General features: G+C 38.5%; 1 protein-coding gene across 5 annotated transcripts in view; it reads left to right on the top strand.

Moving 5' to 3' along the window:
* The window catches only part of PRIM2 (DNA primase subunit 2), a 286,959-nt gene that overhangs the window by 245,016 nt on the left and 19,538 nt on the right, over nt 1-22,405 (top strand). For 2 of the 5 annotated variants that reach the window (XM_059078127.2, XM_059078128.2), the window contains exon 12: nt 5,767-5,849. The exons of 2 other annotated variants lie outside the window; for them this stretch is intronic. In XM_059078127.2, coding sequence (XP_058934110.1) covers nt 5,767-5,849 — 83 coding nt within the window. Of the gene's footprint in view, nt 1-1,342; nt 5,850-22,405 lie in introns of all 5 variants that reach the window. One more of the 5 variants, XR_010835029.1, reaches the window with a different exon arrangement.

Here is a 22,405-nt window from a genome sequence, read left to right as displayed (position 1 = left end):
AACAAAGATTGAGGGATTTAACAAGTCACGGTTTCAAACATCTATCAATTTGCCTGAGTTGTAGGTTAAAAAGAAAGTTAATCTGTTTTCTGTAGATTTCTGAGTTTAACAACTTTTTCCTAAACTAGTTCTCTGAGCATACCTTGAAAAGCTCCTCACTTGTCTGGTATGTGAGAGGATGATTTAATAGTCCATATTAGTTAAATTTTCTAGATTACCAAAGTTGACTGCAATATGTGTCAAAACTTTTTCTTGTTTTAGCATCTTAAATGAAATTCTTTCTTAGAAGATCACACACTTGCAGGCTGTTAAAGATTAAAAAAATCTCAAATGGAATTTTAAGAAAGATGCTTCATGTGTCCAGAGCATTCATATTTAGTAGATGCAAAGGTGGCCAGTCCTGGAACACACAAAGCGAGCGGTTTTCACCGCTCGTGTCAATCACTTACGGAACTTTTAGAAATACAGGCTCAGGCTCCACCCTCAGATGCATAAACTCAGATTTATTTGCTCTGGGTGATTTTGATGCCTTCTAAACTTTGAAAACAACTGACCAGATACTTGTGAGAAAGTCTGTAGCTTTTCCCAGTGGCCACTCCAGGGAGTAACTTACACTGAGCTTGGCCAAGTGTGGTTCTTCTGTTGGTTTCCAGGTCCTCACACTCAGCATTTACTTAGTTGATTTTTATTAGCTTAAAGACAGGATTTTATATTTCTTCTTCCTGTTATTGTATCTTATTTATTCTGGTCCATTCTGTTTGTTTTACTTTGTTTTTAATTTAAACTCTATCAGCTAGAAAATAATACACAGCTAACTCTTGAACAGCAGGGGGTTTGAAGTGCATGGGTCCATCTTACACGCAGAGTTTTTCCAACAAATATATACAGTACTACATGATCTGAGGTTGGCTGAATCTGAGGATGTGGAACCTTGGATACGGTGGGCCAACTGTGGGACTTGGGTACCTGCAGACTTTGGTATCCTAGGCAAGTCCCAGAACCAGTCCTCTGTGGATGCTGAGGGACCACTGTACTTAGCAAACGCTCAACGAGCTTGTATTGTTTTTTAGATACATTGATCTACCCTTTCTTTAAGTGAATAAGCTTTATTTTTGTGGAGCAGTTTTAGGATTACAGCAGTACTGAGCAGGAGGTATAGAGAGTTCCCAGGTGCCCTCTGCCCCACACTTGCTCAGCTGTCCCCATGTCAGCATGGCCCACAGCAGAGGGCTTGTCCCTATGAGCTGAGGATGTGCTGTCTTCCGCTGTTGGGTGTAGCCAGTTATGGATATCATTTCTGTCCCGGAATAACGGTGCTCGTGAGCTCACTGTGTTGTTGCAGATTCTCCATCTGCGGGATCTGTCCAGCTTGATGGAGGTGGAGTCCAGCAGCGGAGTCAGCACTTCTCCTTGCAGTTCTGTCAGGTTTTCCCTGATGTGTTTTGATGCTCTGTTGTTAAGTGCATACACATTACGGATGGTGATGTCTTCTTGGAGTATTCACCCCTTATCGTTATGTAATGCCCCTTTTTATCCTGCATAAACTCCCATTCTCTGAACTCTGCTCTGTCTGAAAGTAACATAGATACTCCCACTTTCTTTGATTTGTGTTAGCATGGTGTATCTTTGTCTGTCTTTGCTTTCAATCCATATGTGTCTTTAAAGTGGCTTTCTTGTATACAACGTATGGTTGGGTCTTGATTTTGATCCATTCTGACAATCTATTTTTAATTGGTGACCACTGATGTTTAAAGTAATGATTGATATAATTGGATTAATGGATGCCATATTTGTTACTATTTTTTATTTGTTGCCCTTATTTGTTTCTGTTTTTGTCTCCACATATTTTCTGCCTTTTGTGATTTTATATGATTCCATTTTTTTCTCTTCTTAGCATATCTTTTGTATTTCTTTTGTTACTTTTTAAATTAGTTTTATTTTTTAAAGAGTTTTCACTATATATATACAACTAATCCAACTCTCTTTTCAAATCACCACATCACACATAAGTAATGCAAGTACCTTATAATAATGAATATTTCTACTTCCCTTGTATCACTCTGTCATTCATTTCATTTATACTTAAGAATATATAAACACACACAGATCTGTACATAAACATGCATAACAGAATACACTGTTTCCATTACTTTGAACAAACTATTATCTGTCAGATTAGTTATGAATACAGAAAATAAAAGTTTTTATATTACCTTTCCTTATCATTCTCTGATGTTCAAATTTTCTTTGGGTAGATCTGAATTTCTGGTTTGTATCATTTTATTTCTCTTTGCATAACTTCTTTTAATGTTTCTTACCCTGCAGGTCAGGCAACAGATTACCTGAATTTTTGTTTGTCAGAGAAAATCCTTATTTCTCCTCTTTTGAAGGAGAATTTCGCAGGGTACAGAATTCTGGGTTTGAGGGATTTTTTTCTCTCAACAGTTTGTTTCACTCCACTCTCTTCTTGCACAGTTTCTGAGGATAGGTTAGATATAATTGTTTTCTTTGCTTCTCTGTGGGTAAGGTGTTTCCCCTTTGGCTTCTTTCAAGATTTTTCTTTGTTATTGATTTTCTGAAGTATGAATATAATATGCCTAGCTGCCTTTTTTTGGCATTTATCCTGCTTGGTGTTCTCTGAGCTTCCTGGGTCTGTGGTTTGGTTTCTGACATTAATTTGGGGGAAATTCTCTGTCATTATTGCTTCTGTTTCTTTCTTTCTCTCTCCTCCTTCTGGTATTCCCATTCTCATATGTTACACCTTGCATAGTTGTTCACAGTTCTTGGCTATTCTGTTCTTGTTGTTTTTCCTTTTGTTCTTTTTTTTTGGTTTTGAAGTTTCTATTGACATATCCTCAAGCACAGAGATCTTTTTCTCAGCCGTGTCTGCTAATAAGTCCATCAAAGGCATTCTTCATTTCTCTTACAGTGTTTGCATCTCTTTTTGATTCTTCCTTAGAATTTCCATCTGTCTGCTTACATTACACATCTGTTCTTGCATGTTGTCTACTTTTTCCGGTAGAGCCCTCAGCATATTAAACATAGTTAATTTAAATTCCCAGTCTGATAACTCCAATATCCCTGCCTTATCTGGCTCTAATTCTGACACGTTTTCAGTCTCTTCACAGTGTTATTTTTTGTTGAAAGGTAGACGTGAGGAACTCTAGTACATAGGTCTGTAGTGATGCGGTGGTGAGCAGGGGCGGTGTCTATAGTGTTGGACTGGGTAATTGGGTCTCAGTGTTTAGTGACTCTGTGGCTGTGGGCTGTGAACTTCAACAGTGATTCTCAGCGTCCTCCCTTTGGGAGGACAGGACGGCCCCAGGAGGCTGGAGCTGGGCATTTCTCTTCCCCCCGGGTAGGTCAGGCTCTGGTAAAATAGTTTCTCTTCAGGGCAGCCTTGCTAAGAGGAACAGAGTGCTCCAGAGCATTTAACATGGTACCTTTGCTTACCCCCATGCTAGAGCATGAGGGGATTTCTCTGTTATTCTCTGCAAACACCTGGTAGAGCCCCGGAAGTTCAGCTACAAAGTGTGGCCCTCTTCTGACTGGTCTCCCTGGAGCTTCTAACTCTCAGACTTGTCGACACAGACTCCAGAAATTTGTCAGTTACAGGTTAGGTTTTCCTACCCCAGTGCTGGTTCCTACAGAGATTTCTGCTCTGGTTTGTTTCTCTGTGTCTGCCTCTCCCTCCAATTTGAGGGGCAGTGGTTTGCCCTGTAACCTCATTTCTTTGACAGGTCTGAGAGGAGTTGTTGATTTTTCAGTCTGTTCAGCTTTTTACTTGTTAGGATGGATTGACAACTTCTAAGCTCTTTCTGTGCCAGACTGGAAACCAGAAGTCTCTATCCTTTTAGATTTGTGTAGTTTGCAAAGCTCTGTAGTCCCTAGGTTGACATATTTCATTAATCAGCACTGCCTGGAATGGGGTTGTTCAGCCAGTCAGAGTTGATGTAGGTAGAACTATATTCCAGACTGTTTATCCATCCCTTCCACAAATGTGTGCTGGGAAGTTCTGTTCAACACTTTGCTGGAATCAGCATTAGTTGTGTCTACATTCACTTCATCTTCAGTTACCTTGTGAGTTCATCCCTTTCCAGTTTGGAAGATTGTTCCCTTTGATGTGGAAGATAGAAACAAAGTAGGAGTTGTCAAGTTCTGTTTTCTTTCTGTCATTTGTCAAAATAACACCAGCTTCCCTGCTGCTGAGGTGGTTTGTTTCTTCTGTTTTCTTCTCCTTGTGAGCATAGCTTTGAAAGACTTTTTTGTGATCTCTGGTTTACTGTCAGTCTTCAGTTTCTTCTTGGCTTTGCCCTTTCTGACCCTTTTCATTACAAGTATAGCCATTATTTCAAATGCAGTTTGGACAGTTCAATTAATCTGTCTTGTTTTGGTGTCCTTTAATAATTCTGGGCTTAACGAAGCCTCATTTCTTTCTCATTGGGACCCTTTGCCATTTCATCATCAGACTTTTTTTAGAGTAATAATGTTGGCTAACCCATGTTGGGTGCTTCCTACGTGCCGAGAGAGTGTAAGGGCTTTATCCTCCATTGTCACAGGAGCTCTGCGGGTGTATTTCCCATACATGGCAGAGAGTGAAGCTGAGTCAACAGCAAGACACAAGACGTGCCCATGGTCCCTTGACCCATAGCTGGTAAACTGAGATTCAGATGCAGGAAGGGCAGCTCCAGACTCTTAACTATGTGCTGTACAGCTGCTCATCATACTTCCTCATACTAAATGGCATTACAGTGTTGATCTTAATAAACTATATACTATGGTGAATTTTGTGACTTTCATAATTCGTAGGAATCCAGTGTTAATCATAGATGCTTTTACTTGTAGTTAAGACTTTTGGTAAACACATTTGTTTAGTATCTAGGCTCTTTTTCCATTATTTTTGCTGCGACCAATTTCCCATTGATTTCATTAAAAATGCACAGTTGTTTCTAATTAACTTACAGGTCTATCATCTGTATTACTGAAAAAAATTATCTTGTTTCCTGTATTAAATTTTAAATTAAGTATGTTAACTTATCATTTCAGTTTCTTATTAAAATACCTAAAATTTCCTAAATTTTGGCCTAATACAGCTTTTACATTTCAATTCTTCTGTGTTCTTATTTATGCAAATTTTTTAGTAGTCCATCCATATTTTTCTCATGAAATAACATAGAGATTACATGTACCTACTATAACGTGTTTTTCTATGAAGCAGTTTCCTATTTGTCATCTCATTCCCATCTGGGATTCCTTTAAATTTATATGGATTCTACTCTTTGGGAAGTAGGCATAAAATTAACATGTGAAAATGATGTGAGATTTTTATATTTCTTAGAGTTTGCATGTTTTTCTTTTTGTTTACACCATCTGTCTTCCTTTATGCCTTTATGTAATTTTTTTAAACTAGAAAAATGGTGCGATTGTATAAAGTTTTTAGGTAAACTGTTCTATAGCTACTTGGTGATTATCTCTGCTTGTTAGCTAGTAACATAATTAAAACTGCTTCCTCCTCCTAGTGAGTGGGTAGCCTTGCCTGAGAATGCTGGAATGTTTTATGTAACTCTTGAGGCTGTAGTGCCCTGATAACCACACAGCTCAGTCATCATTTAGATAAAGAGAGGAAAGCAGTTGCACCCATGGGCAATTAACTTTTTTATTAATAAGCTGTTAGACAATTAAGGGATGCTCAGACAGTCTTTCGAGTGTGGTGTTGTATTACGTCCGGGTGAATAACGCTGCTGTGCTGCTTGTCGTTGTTGTCAGGGTGCCCCTTCCGGCACAGCGATCCCGAGCTGCTGAGACAGAAGCTGCAGGCGTACAAGATCCCTCCCTCAGGGATCAACCAGGTAGGTCGGACCCTGCCCTGCAGCCTCAGTAATGAGACAGTGGACAGGCCCTTCAGTTTCATATCATGTTTTTGCAGCGACACGGTGTACTACCTGCTGGGCCTCACGCCAAACATCCTATCTTCTAGGTGAATTAAGCCAAAGCTTTGACTTTTCTGCTTTAGACTCCTCGGAAATTCTAGTTCTTCTGTCTGCTAGGCTGCATTTTTATGTAATAACGGAAGCTGAGAACCTTTTTTTTTCTCTCAGTTTGTTTTACTGTCTCAATGGGGGGCATTTAAAAAAATAGGTTTATAGAGGAATGCATTGAAGCTTATTAATGAAGCTGAAAATCAATGATATCATATTTCATTTTGGAGACTGTGCTGCAGGGAAGTTGAAGGAGAAGATAATGCAGTATGGACTGGCTGGGTGTTCTCATTTACAACGTCAGATCCACACTTCCGGGGATAGTTCATCAGCTCGAACAGTTTGTCAAACTACTTTGCCTCGTAAACCACTTAGATAAAAAAAAGAAATGCTCAAATGTAAAACCAAATATTTAAGAGTATATCGTTTAATAAACATGCTTTTAAAAAACTTGCGACCTCACAGAGATACTGTCTCTAGTGTGCTTTGTAAATTGGCTTGGATTTTGAAGGAGTTCAAGAGGAGCTTCTGCTTCCTTAGCTGAAAAAGAACAATATCTGTTTTAAAGCCGGAACACCTAAATCATTATATATCAACTTTTTTTTCTTGAAAAAAAATTATTCTAGAAAATTCTACTGCTTCTACTGCATCCAGAGTATATATTGAGTTTAGTCAATTCAGTTCAAATCTTACGGTTTTTCCATCCTCTGGGGAAGGCTGTGCTCAAGGTGCTCTTTGCAAATGCTAAGAAGATTCAGATATAAACCCTGCTCCTTCATAACCAGAATCTGGAGGGAAACATGTGCTGAGTGTAATGAGAGAGGCACACATAGCGTGTCAAGGCTCTTCTGAAGATGGGGTATGGCTACCAGATTGGGAGGCTGAGGACCACTTCCTGGAAGAGATGCTCTGTGAATTAGGCCTTCAGTGTATGGGGGGGGGGTGGTTAAAAAGAGAGAAAGTGTGAATAAAAGACAGTAAGTGTATAGGATTACTAGCATTTCAAGCTTACGGTATTGGTGGCACCAGTATATCAACATTAATAGGCAACCTAAAAGAAGTTGTTGGTTTGAGAGATTAGGTTTGGAGCTGGGACAGTTAAATGGCAGACAGAATGTGGATTTGTCAGTGCATTAGAGAAGTTCCAGCTGGAAATCTGATGTTCTTTAGGGTTAGAATTGTAGAACTGTGGGATTGGAAGGGACATTAGAAGAGATCTCTTCACTTTTGTGGAATTGTGGGGTGTTACATGCCCTTGGGTGCACAGCAACTAAGTCAGTGGAGACAGAAATGGAAGCCAGGCCTTATGACTCCACGTTTTTTTCTCAACCCCAATTTACTTTAGAGCTGATTATCGTGAGTTTTCTGTGGGAGAGGAGAACAAATAATGGAGAAGAGGGGGTAGGGAGTCAAAAGCCAGGACTCAGAACGGAATCTTGGCTGATGCTTCCCTTTGTCAGGCAGTAGAAGGACAGAGCAGAAATGGGGGGAGAGTGAGGGAGTACTTTAGGGAAGTGTAGTGTACAAAAGTCAGGAGAGGAGTGAGAGAGGAGGTGTGGACCACAGGGTCCTATGTAGCTGAGGGACTGGGTGGGATTAGGATTGAGGAGAGGTGACTGGATTTGGTGAGAGGCATCAGTGTCCTGGGGGAAACCAGAGCAAGATCACAGTCACTTAGAGACGAATGAATGAGACAGTGGCTTGGACCTGCAGACAGCATGTTTCACAGAAGGTGCTAGTGAAAGAGGTGTTGGCGCTATCAGCGTAAGCCTCGTGGGTGGTTTGTTTGCGTGTTTGGGGCCAGAGGAGACCTGAGCCTGTTTGTAGGAAGAGGAGAAAAGAACCCGTCAGAGGGGGTGGGCTTGATAAAGATAGAAACAGAGATAATCCCTCTCTAACCGAGCAGAATTAGCTTATGTCTCCATTACATCATGACCACAGTGTACACGCCTTTGCTCTTTTTCTTTTTCTCCAGTTTTCTTGAGACAAGATTGACATACAGCACTGTACAAGGTGTGCAGCACAGTGCTCTGACTTACATACATCATTAAGTGATGCCCACAGTAAGATTAGCAAACATCCATCATCTCATATAGATACAAAAGTAAAGAAACAGAAAAAAGTATATTTTTTCCTCGTAATGAAAACTCTTTATTTTCACATGTAACGTACAGCAGTATTAATTATGTTTATCATGTTCTACATTACATCCTCAATAATTATTTATCTTATAACTGGGAGTTTCTACCTTTTGATTGACTGCCTTCATCCAGTTCCCCCTCCCACAACCCCACTTCTGAAAACCACAAGTCTGACCCTTTTTCCTATGAGTTTGTTTGTTGGTTGGTTGCTTTTTGAAGTATAATTGACTTACAATGCCATGTTAGTTCCCGGTACACAGCATAGTGGTTCGATATTTCTTTATCTTTCACATAATCACAATGATAACTCTAGTTACCATCTGTCACCAGACAGAGATATTACATAGTTATTGACTGTATTCCCCACACTGTACATATCATCCCTGTGACTCATTTATTTTATAACTTAAAGTCTGTACCTCTTAATCTCCCTCATCTGTGTCTCTCCTCCCCTCAACCCGCTCCCCTCTGGCAACCACCTGTTTGTTCTGTGTATCTATGACTCTGTTTCTATTTCGTTATGTTCATTCGTTTTGTTGTTTTAGATTCCACATATAGGTGAAGTCATATAGTATTCGTCTTTCTCTGTATGACTTGCTTCACTAAGTATAATATTCTTTTGGTCCATCCATGTTGTCCCAAATGGCAATATTTCATTCTTTTTTATGGCTGAATAATATTCCATTGTATATATGTACCACATCTTTGTCCATTCATCTGTTGGTGGGCACTTCATGAAGAATCACTTTTTTAAAAATATAGGCTATTATCATGTTTATCAAGAAGAGTAATGCTTTTATTTAACAGTAGTGACTATGTATGTACATTCTTACCTTTGACTCCATTGCATTCCTCCATTTATGCTCAATCCACAAGTAGATTCCTTACTTGGTTGGTATGATAGTAATTTCCACATCATCCTTCGGACCTGCATTGTAACTTTTTGTCTGAGATGAACACGGATGCAGAGTGCATGTGGGCAAGCTGTAAATAATATTTTGCTTTCATTTAATGTCTTTATTGAGTGGCTTTTCAATAGAGTGAAGCCAGCTCAGGAGCTGTGTTCTAAAGGGAAGAAAGTTGATGAATGAAAAATCTGTGTAAAACGTCTTGATGAGTACTTAGTTGCAGGCTGGCATAAGTGCAAATTAGAGCTTAAAACCTCCAGGTGCATGTTAAAATACTGAAAGAAAGTCAAGAAAAATATCACTTAAATGCATTTAAGGTAAAACTCAATGGATCTACTTTTATTTCAGAGAAAAACTACTTGAAAAAGATACCTTCAACATTAAGAAATACTTAGATCTTAATAATCAGAATTTTGATGATCAGAAGAGAGATAATTGTGCCTTAATTGGCATCACCTACTTTTTAAAGAAGCATATTTATAGGATCACATTTCATCATCCTTTTTGAATGAGCTTGGTATCCAGCTTAGGAAGACCGGAACTGAACAACAATAAAGCCAAAGATGATGGGCAGTCCTGCATTTATTCCTCAGCCCTCCCCCAAAAGAGAAAAACATGGAGGTCAGGTCACCAGCAAGACATCAGAATCCTAAGTGTTCATACCCCAACAACATAGCTTAAACACACACACAGTAAGAACAGAGAGAAATGAGTGGAGAGCCAGACAAATCCACAGTTACATTTGGAGACTTGAGCACTCCTCTTTAAGTAATTACTAGAATAAGCAGACAGAGAGTAAGTAGGGATGTAGAAGACTTGAGCTATAAACATACTGCCCCACAGTAGGTGAATACACACTCACCCACATTGGTCACATCCTGGGTCTTAAAGAATCCATTACAAAATTGAAATGAATTGAAATCAGACAAAGTACGTTCTATGACTGTAACCAGTACAGTAAGGGAAGAAAAAGAAATAGCAGATTAGAAGGGGAGAAAGAAAACATTCCTCTAATCTCAGACAATGTGATTATGAAAAATGTCAGAGAACCTACCAAAATGCTATTATAACTGATAGATTGCAGGATACTATGTCAGTATATACAAATCAATTATATTTCTTCCAAAGAACAACTGGAAATTTAAAAAAATTTAAATTATCATATACAATAGTACCAAAAAGATATAACTGTTTTTTATATGTATTTATCTACAGAATATGTGCAAGATCTTTATGCTGAGACATTGATGAAAACAGTCAAAGAACAGAGTTAGAGGTACACACTACCTGATTTCAAGACTTACTGTAGGGCTACTGTAATCAAGACAGTGTGGTTCTAGGGAAATGATAAACATAGAGATCAACTGGACAGAATAAAAAGTCCAGAAACAAACCCAAACATATATGGGCAATGGATTTTTAAATAAAGGTGCCAGAGCAATTCAACAGGAAAAGAATATTTTCCAACAAGTAGTTCTAGAAAAACTGAAAGCCCATATGTCAAAAAAAACAAAAAAACCTAGACACGTACCTCATACCTTTAAAAAAATTAATTTGGAGTGGGTTATAGATCTTAATGTAAACCTTCCAGGAGAAAACAAAATCTGAATAACCTTGGATTCGGTATGTTCAGTGAAAGAAAATGTTGATAAATTAGACTTTATCAAAATTAAAACTTTGGTCTGCAGAAACACTGTTAAGAGAATAATAAAATAGCCACAGACTGGAAGAAAAGTATTTGCAAATGATGTATTTCATAAAGTACTTGTCTCCAGAATTATAAAGATATAAAGTCCTCTCAAAGCTCAATAATCAGAAAACAGTTTTTTAAGTGATATGCCTCATTTTATTGTGCTTCACTTTTCTGTGCTTCACAGATGTGTTTTCTTAACAAATGAAGGTTTGTGGCAACCCTGTGTCCAGCAAGTCTGTCAGTGCCATTTTTCCAACAGCATTTGCTCAGTTCGTATCTCTGTGTCAGGTCTTGGTAGTTCTTGCAATATTTCAAACTTTTTTATTATTATATTTGTTATGGGTGATCTATGATCATAGATCAAAGATCTATGATCTTTGATGTTACTATTGTAATTTTGGGAGGCACCACAAACTGTGCCCATGTAAGATGACAAACTTAACCAGTAAATGTTGTGTGTGTTCTGACTGCTCCGCTGACCAGCCGTTCTCTCGTCTCTCCTCTCTCTCTCTCTCTCTCTCTGGCCTCCCTATTCCCTGAAACACAAAAATATTGAAATTAGGCCAGTTAATAACCCCATGATGGCCTCCAAGTGTTCAAGTAAAAGGAAGAGTCAAACATCTCTCACTTTAAAGATTAAGTTTAGTGAGGAAGGCATGTCAGAAACCAAGACAGGCTGAAATCTAGGCCTCTGGCACCGAACAGTTAGCCAAGTTGTGAATGCAAAGGAAAATTTCTCGAAGGAAATTAAAAGTGCTACTGTAGTGAACACATGAATGATAAGAAAGTGAAACAACCTTATTGCTGATAGGGTGAGAGCTTTAGTCTCTGGACAGAAGATCAAACCAGCCACAACATTTCCTTAAGCCAAAGCCTAATCCAGAGCAAGGCCCTAACTCTCTTTAATTCTGTGAAGGCTGAGAGAAGTGAGGAAACTGCAGAAGAAAAGTTTGAAGTTAGCAGAGGTTGGTTCATGAGGTTTAAGGAAAGAAGCCGTCCCCATAACGTGGAAGTGCAAGGTGAAGCAGCAAGTGCTGATGTAGAAGCTGCAGCAAGTTATCCAGAAGGTCTAGTTAAGATAATGAATGAAGGTGGCTGCACTAAACAACAGGTTTTCAATGTAGGCGAAGCAGCCTTACATTGGAAGAAGATGCCATCTAGGACTTTCATAGCTAGGGAGAAGTCAATGCCTGGCTTCCAAGCTTCAAAGGACAGGCTGACTCTTGTTACGGGCTGATGCAGCTGGTGACTTTAAGTTGAAGCCAGTGCTCATTTACCATTCCAAAAATCCTAGGGCCCTTCAGAATTATGCTGAATCTACTCTGCCTGTGCTCTGTAAGTGGAACAACAAAGCCTAGATGACAGAACATCTGTTTACAGCATGGTTTACTGAATATTTTAAGCCCACAGTTGAGACCTACTGCTCAGGAAAAAAAAAAAAAAAAAAAGATAGCTTTCAAATTATTACTGCTCATTGACAATGCACTTGACCACAAGAGTTCCAGTGGAGATATATAAAATTTATGTTGTTTTCCTGCCTGCTAACATAACATCTACTCTGCAGCCCATGGACAAGGAATAATTTCAACTTCCAAGTCTTATTATTTAAGAGATAAATTTTGTAAGGCTATAGCTGCATAGGATCTGGGCAAAGTCAATTGAAAATCTTCTGAAAAGAATTCACCATTCTAGATTCCATTAAGAACATTTATGATTCATGGGAAGAGGTAAAATATTAACATTAACAGGAGCTTGGAAGATGTTGATTCCAACCCTCATGGATGTCTGAGGGGTTCAAGACTTCAGTGGAGGAAGTAATTGCAGATAGGGTGGGTATAGCAAGAGGACTAGAATTAGAAGTGGGGCCCAGAGGTGTGATTGAATTGCTACAATCTTATGATAAAACTTGAATGGATGAGGAGTTGTTTCTTGTGAATCAGCAGAGAAAGTGGTTTTTTTGAGATGAAATATAGTCCTGGTGAAGATTGTTGAAATGACAACAAAGGATTTAGAGTATTCTGTAATCTTAGTTGATAACGCAGCAGCAAGGTTGGAGAAGACTGACTCCAGTTTAGAGAGAAGCTCTCCTGTGGGTAAAATGCTCACACAGCGTTGTATCCTACAGAGAAATCATTTGCAAGAGGAAGAGTCAGTTGACATGGCAGGTTTCATTGTCTTATTTTTAGAAACTGCCACAGCCACCCCAGCGTTCAGCAACCACCACCTTGATCAGTCATTAGCCACCAACATCGAGGCAAGACCCTCCCCCAGCAAAAAGATTAAGACTTGCTGACAGCTGATGATGGTTAGTGGTTTTTTTTGCAGTGAAGTATTTTTAAATTAAGATATGTGCATTGGGTTTTTTTTAGGCATATAGCTATTACACACTTAATAGCACTGGGAAACCAAACAATTTGTAGCTCACTTTATTGTGATACTCGCTTTATTGCAGTGGTCTGGAACTGAACCCACAGCATTTCTGAGGCTGCCTATAGTCATGCAATGGAATATTACTCAGCAATAAAAAGGAACAAACTACCGGTATACCCAACAGCAGGCCTCATGCTAGGTGAAAGAAGCCATATGATATGATTCCTTTTATGTGAAGTTCTGGAAAAGACAAATCTATATGTACAGAAAACAGTGTGATTGCTGGGAATGGAGGAGGTGTTAGTTACAAAGGGATGGGAGGTCATTTGGGTGATGGAAATGTTCACTCTGATTGTGGAGGTGGTGTCATGACTGAATTTGTCAAATTTTGCAGAACTATACACTAAAGGAATATTTTACTGTATGAAAATTATACCTTAATTTTTTAATGGAAAGAAAGGGAGTATAGGTAAGTGGTAGCATAAAGAGCCAGTTATTCATCTTTCATAGCAGGAATTCAATAGGTTAAGTTAATAAAGAACCCAAAATATCAGCATGTAATTTAGAATTATATAGACAACAATCTAAACATATAGCCCAAAGTGGAAATGATGAAAAGTAATTGCATCTTGGGAACAGACCAAGCAGGGAAGAAATGTGGTGTGGAAGCTTTTGATATTAGTAATTAGCTGCACTGTATACGAAAAAATTTATTTTTCACTTCCAGAGGCAGTACCCACTTAGAGGTTGAATGGAACAGTGTCATGTTATGTATGAAGTATAAATTAAGTAGTGTGTGCCTCATGGGTAGGTGGTAATAGCAGTAGTAAGAGCTGATGTGAGGTCTTTGGGTGTGAGGTTTTTAACCTTTATCCTTCTGTCCTCCCAGTACCTACCGTAGTGTCCTGTAATGTTAAGGGCTGTGAGAAAGGTCTGAGATTTTGTCCTCATTGCTACCTGAGAACTTAGCTGCCAGAATTTCACAGATGATGGCAGAAGACCTGAAGGTTGTAGCAGTAGCAGTATATCAGCGTTTTCTTGCGTCAGCTCCCAGAGTCCCAGTTCCCATGGAGCAGCGTGAGATAGGCCAGGTACTGTGGCCTGTGCAGTGGGTTCTTTAGGAGGAGAGAAACTCCGAGTGTGGGGTTCTGGATCTTTCCTCTTGGACAGTGCGCATGCCTGCAGTTCCGTTCAGTGGAAGGTTTTGTATGTAAGGCTGTTGGTTACAGGAACATCCTTGAAACAGTGATCTGGAGCAAAGGCCATTGTTTTCTGTGCTTGTAAAATGTTCAGAGATTTGAGACCCTGGAAAATTATCTCTTAACTGTCCAAGCTGGTGACCAAATGAATAAATAAGTATGTCTACAAGCTATATTGGCACCTTTGCTTTTTCCTCCTTAAAATACTGGTATGCATTTTAAGCTCAATTTCTTTTAAGAATTTCCAGTGAGGTAATAATCCTTGCAGTGCTTTGCTAGTTTGTTCAGTTAACCATATCTGTCAATAGTTCCTACCTAATTTAGGTGTCTTGAGTTTTGGTTTTTACTTTTCATTTTGCTTTCACCTTTTGCATAAAAATTGCAATTTTATGATAAAATACTAATATTTTAAGATACAGACATCTTAAGAATGTGCATTCAAAATACTGAGAATAAAATCTCTAAATGATCTTAAATACTTTTATTTCTCTGAAGAGGTTGTTTTTTTTAATTGTGAAAAGACACACATGAAATTTTCTGATTGCAGTTTTTTCACTGGCGCCTGGAACAGTGTGCTGTATCCTTTCTTACTAGTAAAGTTGTATTTTTACTGTGCTGAATCACATATGGCATATCTTTAATTCTCATACAGTTTAATAAAGAATAATAATTGCTGCCCACAGAGTACCTTTAAAGGTGATAGTTCTTGGGCTTCCCTGGTGGCGCAGTGGTTGAGAGTCTACCTGCCGATGCAGGGGACACGGGTTCGTGCCCCGATCCGGGAGGATCCCACATGCCCTGGAGCTGCTGAGCCCGTCAGCCATGGCCGCTGAGCCTGCGCTCCGCAAAGGGAGAGGCTACAACAGTTAGAGGCCCACATACTGCAAAAAAAAAAAAAAAAAAAAAAGTGATAGTTCTTTGTACTATGTGTCATAGTAGAGCTAACACCTTTTGTTGTAATCTGTGAATGCTTTTACTCCTCAGTAGCTTTTCTCTTATTATGTAGAAGTGAGCAGTGTGCTTGGTCTGTCACTGAACACAGAGCTTCCTTTCTGGTTTTATATTCTGGCCTGCTCTGCACGATTGTACCAAGGGCTGGGATGGGGGCTTTACACAGTAGACTGGGCCTCCCTTGGCTCTCACCACCCTGTCATCCTGTGATGAGGAGTTCAGACCTCAAAGCAACACTGGAGAAGGTGGGACCCATGCGCCCTGTGGCCCTGATGCTACAGGGCTCTGTTCCTTGGCAGCACTTTCCTTTCTTATTTTTCTTTTTACTGTAAATTCAGTTGAAATTCTTTTTGGTTTCTTTCAGGGAAAGCCTTTACTGTGAGGTGAATAATGATTTGGGGGTACCTACATTTAGGAATATGTTTAATACATTATTTAAACATTGGAAAATAATATGGAATAAAGATGAGAATGACTCAGAGTATAAATTATAGTTGGTAACAGGGTTTCAAAAGTCCCAGTTACTTTTTTTTTTAATTGAGGTAAAATTCACATGATATGAAATTAACCATTTAAAAGCATACAATTCAGTACACTTAGTACATTCACAGTGTTGTGCAACCACCACCAGCCAGCTCGTGACCCCAGTGAAACCCGTTCTCTGGGAAGTAGCCCACCCAGCCCTGGCAGCCAGCTGTCTCCATGGATCTGTCCATGCTGGGGATTGCATGTAAATGGAGTCATACAACAGGTGACGTTTTGTGTCTGGCTTCTTTTACTGAGCGTGTTTTCGAGGTTCCTCCTTGTTGTAGGATCTATTAGTACCTCATCCCTCTTTATGGCTGAATAGTATTCCATTGTGTGTTTATCCATTCACCCCTTGATGGACGGTAAGTTGTTTCCCCCTTTCAGCTGTATGGTCTGAGAGCACCACTGTGAACATTTCACATACAAGTATCTGTCTGAGTGCCTACTTTCAGTTCTTTTGTGTATACACCTAAAAGTAGAATTGCTGGGTTATAACGTAATTCTGTGTTTAACTAATTGAGGAATTGCCAGGCTCTTTTCCACTGAGGTGATACAATTTTACATTCCCCCCAGCTGTGTTGTGAGGGTTCTATATGTTCTCCGCTTCCTCGCCAACGTTTGTAATCCCCCCCTTTTGTTTCAGTTATAACCATCTGTGTTAGTTTTCTAGGTCCGCTGTAACAAAGTGCCACAAACTGAGTGGCTTAAAAAAAATTATTGTCTATAGTTCTGGAGGCTAGAAATCTGAACTCAGGGTGTTGGTGGGTTTTGCTCCTTCTGAAGCTGTGAGGGAGGATCTGTTCCAGGCCTCTCCTGGTTCCTGGCGGTTTGCTGGCGTCTTTCACTTTGTACATGCATCACCCTAATCTCTGCCTTCATTTTTACGTGGCGTTCTCCCTGTGTCTTTACATCATCTTCCCTCTGTGCATCCTCTTTCCTGTTTTTGTAAGGACACCAGTTGTATTGGATTTGGGCCGACCCTGATGACCTCATTTTAGTTTCATTACCTCTGTAAAGACCCTGTCTTCAAATAGGGTCCCATTCTGAAGCAAGAGGGATTGGGACTTTAACATGCCCTTTTTGCAGGAACACAATTCAGCCCATAACACCATCCTGATAGGTGTGAAGTGGTACCTCACTGTGGTTTTTACTTACATTTTTCTGATGACTAATGCTGTCATTATTTTTCCTGTGCTTGTTGGCTGTTTCTATGTCTTCTTTGGAGAAATGTCTGTTCACATCTTTTGCCCATTTTGAATTGTGTTGTCTTTGTTATTGAGTTTAAGAGTTCCTTATATATTTTGGATACTAGACCCTTATCAGATATCTGATTTCTGTCTTAGTCCATTTTGGCTGCTATAACAAGTTACCATAGGCTGGATAGCTTCTAACAACAGATGTATTCTCATGGTTCTGGAAGCTGGGAAGTCCAGGATCAAGGTGCTGGCAGATTCAGTGCCCACGGAGGCCCCATCTCCTGGTTCATGGATGGTCATCTTCTCACTGTGTCCTCATGAGGCAGAAGGGGGGCGAGAGCTCTCTGGAGTCTCTCTTATAGAGCACTGATCACCTACCAAAGGCCCTACCTCTTTGTACCATCACATTGGGGGTTAGGATTTTAACATACATATTTTAGAGGGGATATAAACATTCAGTCTATAACAGTTTGCAAATTTTTTCTCCCATTCTGTAGGTTGTCTTAACACTTCTTTGATAGTTTCTTTTGATGGACAAGAGTTTTTAATTTTGATGAAATCCAGTATGTTTTGTTCTTGTTGTTGTTACTTGTACTTTTGATGTCATATTTAAAAGCCCACTGCTAAATTCAAGGTTATGAAAATGGACACCTATATTTTATTGTAGGAGTCTTATAGTTTGAACTCTTATATTTAGGTCATCAATCCATTTTGAGTCTATTTCTGTATATGGTGTGATGTACAAGGGTCCATCTTCATTCTTTTTCCATGTGGATGGCCTGTTGTCTCAGCACCATTTACGGAAAAGACCATTTTCCCCATCATAATAGTCTTACACCCTTGTCAAAACTTCACTGGACCTAGTTATATGGGTTTATTTCTGGACTCTCGATTCTGTAGTGTTGGTCAGTATGTCTCTCTTTTTGCCATATAACACTTTTTTGGTTGCTTTAGCATTGCAGTAGATTTTGAAATCAGGAAGTTTGAATTCTCCAACTTCACGTTCCTCTTTTTCAATATTGTTTTGTCTATTTGGAGTCCCTTGCAATTCCATATGAATTTGAGGATTGGCTTTTCCATTTCTGCAGAAAAGGCCATTGGAACTTTCATAGGGATGGCATTGAATCTGTAGATTGCTTTGGGTAGTATTGATATCCTTTCAATATTATCTTTCAGTCTGTGAACAGGGGATTTCTTTATGTTTGTTTAGGCCTTTAATTCCTTTCAGCAATGTTTTGCAGTTTTTAGCATATGTATCTTTCACTTCCTGGGCCAAATTTATAGGCATTTTATTCTTTTGAATGCTGTTGTAAATGGAACTTTTTCTTAGTGTCCTTTTCTGATTGTTCACTACTAGTGTTAGAACTACAACTGATTTCTTTGGATTGTTCTTGTATCTGGCAACTTTGCTGAGTTCATTTATTAGTTCTAATAGGTTTTTTTTAATGGATTCTTTAGGATTTTTTCTGTATATAAGACTGTGTCATCTGTGAATAGGTATAGTTTTGCCTTTTCATTTTCATTTGGATGCCTTTTTATTTCTTGCCTAATTGCTCTGATTAGGGCTTCCAGTGCATTGTTGAATAGCAGTGGTGAAAGCGGGCATCCTTGTCTTGTTCTTCATCTCAGGGGGAAGACTTTTTGTCTTTCACCAAGGATATGATGTTAGCCATAGGTTTTTCATAAATGCCCTTCATTATGTTAAGGAAGTTTCCTTCTATTCTGTGTGTGTGTTTAACCATGAAAATGTGTTGGATATTTTCAGATACTTTTTCAGCATCTGAAATAATTATGTGTTTTTTGTCCTTCCTTCTATTAATGTCGTATATACATTGATTGATATTCATATGTTGAACCACCCTGGCTTCACTGGGATAAATCCCACTTAGTCATGGTTTATAATACTTTCAGTGTGCTGCTGGATTTGGTTTGCTAGTATTTTGTTGAGAATTTTTGCGTCCTGTATTCATAAGGGATATTGGTCTACAATTTTTTTTGTGATATCTTTCTTTGGCTTTACTCTCAGGGTAATGCTGGCCTCATAGAATGATTTAGGAAGTGCTCACTCCTTTTTTGGAAGGGTTTGAGAAGCATTGGTATTCTTCCCTAAATGTTTGGTTGCCATCTAGTCCTGGGCTTTTCTTTTTTTGTGAAGTTTTAAAATACTCAATCTCTTCGCCTATTACAGGTTTGTTCAGATTTTCTGTCTTCTTAGGTCAGTTTTGGTAATTCGTGTATGTCTAGGAATTTGTCCATTTCATTTAGGTTGTCTAATTTGTTGGTGTGAAGTTGTTCATAGTTTTCCCTTATAATCCCTTTCATTTCAGTTAAGTCGTTAGTAATGTCCCCACTTTTCTGATTTTAGTCATTGTGTCTTGTGTCTTTTTTTCTTAGTCCATCTTTGTCAATTTTGTTGATCCTTTCAAAGTACCAAGTTTTGGGTTTTTTTAAAATTTTCTCTATTGTATTTCTGTATTTCTCTTCTCTATTTTATCTCCACTTTAATCTTTATTTCCTTCTTTCTATTGGTTTTGTGTTTAGTTTGCTCTTCTTTTTTCTAGTATAAAGTTAGGTTATTGATTTGAGATTTTTCTTATTTTTTATTGTAGTGTTTACAGCTAGAAATTTCCCCACGAGCACTGTTTTCTCTATATTCTCTATAAGTTTCCGTGTGTTTTATTTTTGTTTTCATGTGTCTCAAAGTATTTCCCAATTTCCCTTTTCTTTAATTTTCTTTTTTCCTTGACCCATTGGTTGTTTATGACTTTAATTTTTACATATTTTTGAATTTTCCAGTTTTCTTTCTGTAATTGATTTCTTATTTCATCCCACTGTGGTCAGAGAAGATGTTTTCTATAATTTCAGTATTTTTAAATTTATTAAGACTTATTTTGTCACCTAACATATGGTCTATCCTGGAGAACGTTCCCTGTACACTTGAGAAGAATGTGTATTTTGCTGTTTGGGTTAGAGTATTCCATATTGTCTGTTATGTCTAGTTGGTTATAGTGTTGTTCAGGTTCTCTTTCCTTGTAGCTCGTCTGTCTAGTTGTTCTACCCATTTATGAAAGAGTTTCCAACCGTTGTTGTAGGGCTGTCTATTACTAACGTCAATTCTTTCGAATTTTGCTTCATGTATTCTGGGTCTCTGTTTTTTAGTGTGTATATGTTTGTAATTGTTCCATCTTCCTGACAGATTTACCCTTTTATCAGTATATAATGTCGTTTTGTCTCGTAACATTTTTTGACTTAAAATCTGTTTTGCTTGTTGTTAGTATGGCCCCAGCTCTCTTTTGGTTACTATTTTCATTGAATATCTTTTTCCATCCTTTCACTTTCTCAACCTATTTTTGTCTTTGGATCTAAAATGAGTCTCTTTTAGAGAGCACATAGTTTGATTATGTAATTTCAGGCATTCTTCCATTCTCTGCAATTGGAGAGTTTAATCTATTTACAGTTAAAATAATTACTGATAAGAAAGGATTCACTTTTATCATTTTGCTGTCTTCTGTGGGTCACATCCCTTTGTCCCTCAGTTCTTCTATTACTGCCTTCTTTTGCGATTGATATTTTTGCAGTGTACTGTTTGAATTCTCTTCATTTCCTTTTCTGTATATGTATTTTTATTTATTTTCTTACTGGTTACCCTGGGGATTGCAGTTACCCTCTTAAACTTATGACAGTTAGTACCAGCTTAACCTCTGTAGTATACAAACCTCTGCTTCTGTTTAACTCTGTCCCTCTCCCTTTATGTTGTTGTTGTCACAAATTACATCTTTATACATTGTATGCCTGTTAACATTGATTTATAGTTATTGTTATATGCATTTGCCTTTTAAATCATATTGGAAGAAAAAGAGGACTTACATATCAAAAATGCAGTAATACTGGCCTTTATATATGATGTAGTTACCTTTACCAGTGTCCTTTATTTTTGTGTGGCTTTCAAGAACTGTCTAGTGACCTTACATTTCTTCCTGAAGGAATCCCTCTAATATTTCCTGTAGGGCAGGTCTACTAGCAACAGACTCCCTCAGCTTTTGTTTATCTGGGAATGTATTAATTTCTCCATTTTTAAAGGAAATATGAATCTTGGTTGACAGCTTTATTCTTTGGGCAAAATATGTTATCCTGCTGCCTTCTGGTCTCTTTGGGTTCTGCTGAGAAGGCCGCTGATACTCTTGCTGTTTCTGGTAAGTGAAGAGTGGTTTGTCGTGCTCCTATCCAAGTTTTCTTTTGTCTCTTTCAGTGGTTTCTTTATAATGTGTTTCTGTGTGTTTTGTCCTCCTAGGAGTTTGTTGAGCTGTTTGGATGTGTAGTTGTACGTCTTGTATCGAGTCATGGAGATTTTCAGCCATTTTCCTTCAACTGTTCTTTATATTTATACCCTTCTGTCCCCTCCTTCTGGGTGTCCCGTGTGCATTTGTTGGTGCACCTGCTGGTGTCCCACATGTCTCTTTGGCTGTGTGCATGTTTCTTCATTCTTTATTCTTTCTACTCTTCAGACTGGCTGATCTCAACCAATTTACTTCCAAGTTTGCTGATTCTTTTTTCCACCTGCTGAAATCAGCTACTTTTTCATTTTAGCTATAATTTTCAGCTCCAGAGTTTCTCTCTGGTTCTTTTTTATAGTTTTATTCTCTTTATTGCTATTTTCTCTCTGTTAAGACATCATTCTTCTTTCCTTTAGCTTTTTGTCTATGGTTTCTTTTATCTCTTTGAGGGTATTTAAGACAACTGATTTAAAGTCTTTGTCTGACGAGTCTAATGTCTGTGCTTCCTTGGGACAAGTTTGTATTCATTTCTCCTGTGAATGGACCCTACTTTCTTCTTTCTTTCCAAGCATTGTAATACTTTCTAGAAAACTGGACATTTCAAATATTCCAAGTTGCTAACTCTGGAAGTCTGACTTTTTGTGTGTGCCTGGTCTGGGCTGTCCACTGGCAGCCACTAGCTATACGCAGTGACGGTTTAGCACTTGAAATGTGGATGGTCCACACTGAGATGTGCTGAAGGCAGTGGTGTATTGGTAAACCCGCTCTGGGGGAAAGAAGCCTTGACTTATGTCATTTGCTGATTTATGTTGTGTAAATACTCCTACTGGACTGATGTGAAACTACCAAAGTGATGTTACAAACCCTAACTTGGGAAGAGTTGTGCACAGTCCATTCTCACAAGCCAGTGGGGTCAGCTCCAGCATACCGCCTGCCGTGAGTAGAAAATATATGCCAGGTTGCAAAGAGTTACCATGAAAAAGCATTGTAAAATATCTTAGTATGATATTTTTATATTGATTACATGTTGAAATGACAGTAAATAATATTTATTTAAACAAGATGTAGTATTAAAATTAATTTCGTGTTTCTTTTTACCTTTTTAATTGTAACTGTAGAAAATTTTAAATTACAGATGTTACTCATATTTCCATTGCAGAGTATTGC

Source organism: Kogia breviceps, chromosome 10, assembly GCF_026419965.1.
Source record: "Kogia breviceps isolate mKogBre1 chromosome 10, mKogBre1 haplotype 1, whole genome shotgun sequence".
Lineage (NCBI taxonomy): Eukaryota > Metazoa > Chordata > Mammalia > Artiodactyla > Physeteridae > Kogia > Kogia breviceps.
This window is presented reverse-complemented; position numbering and strand designations above follow the sequence as displayed.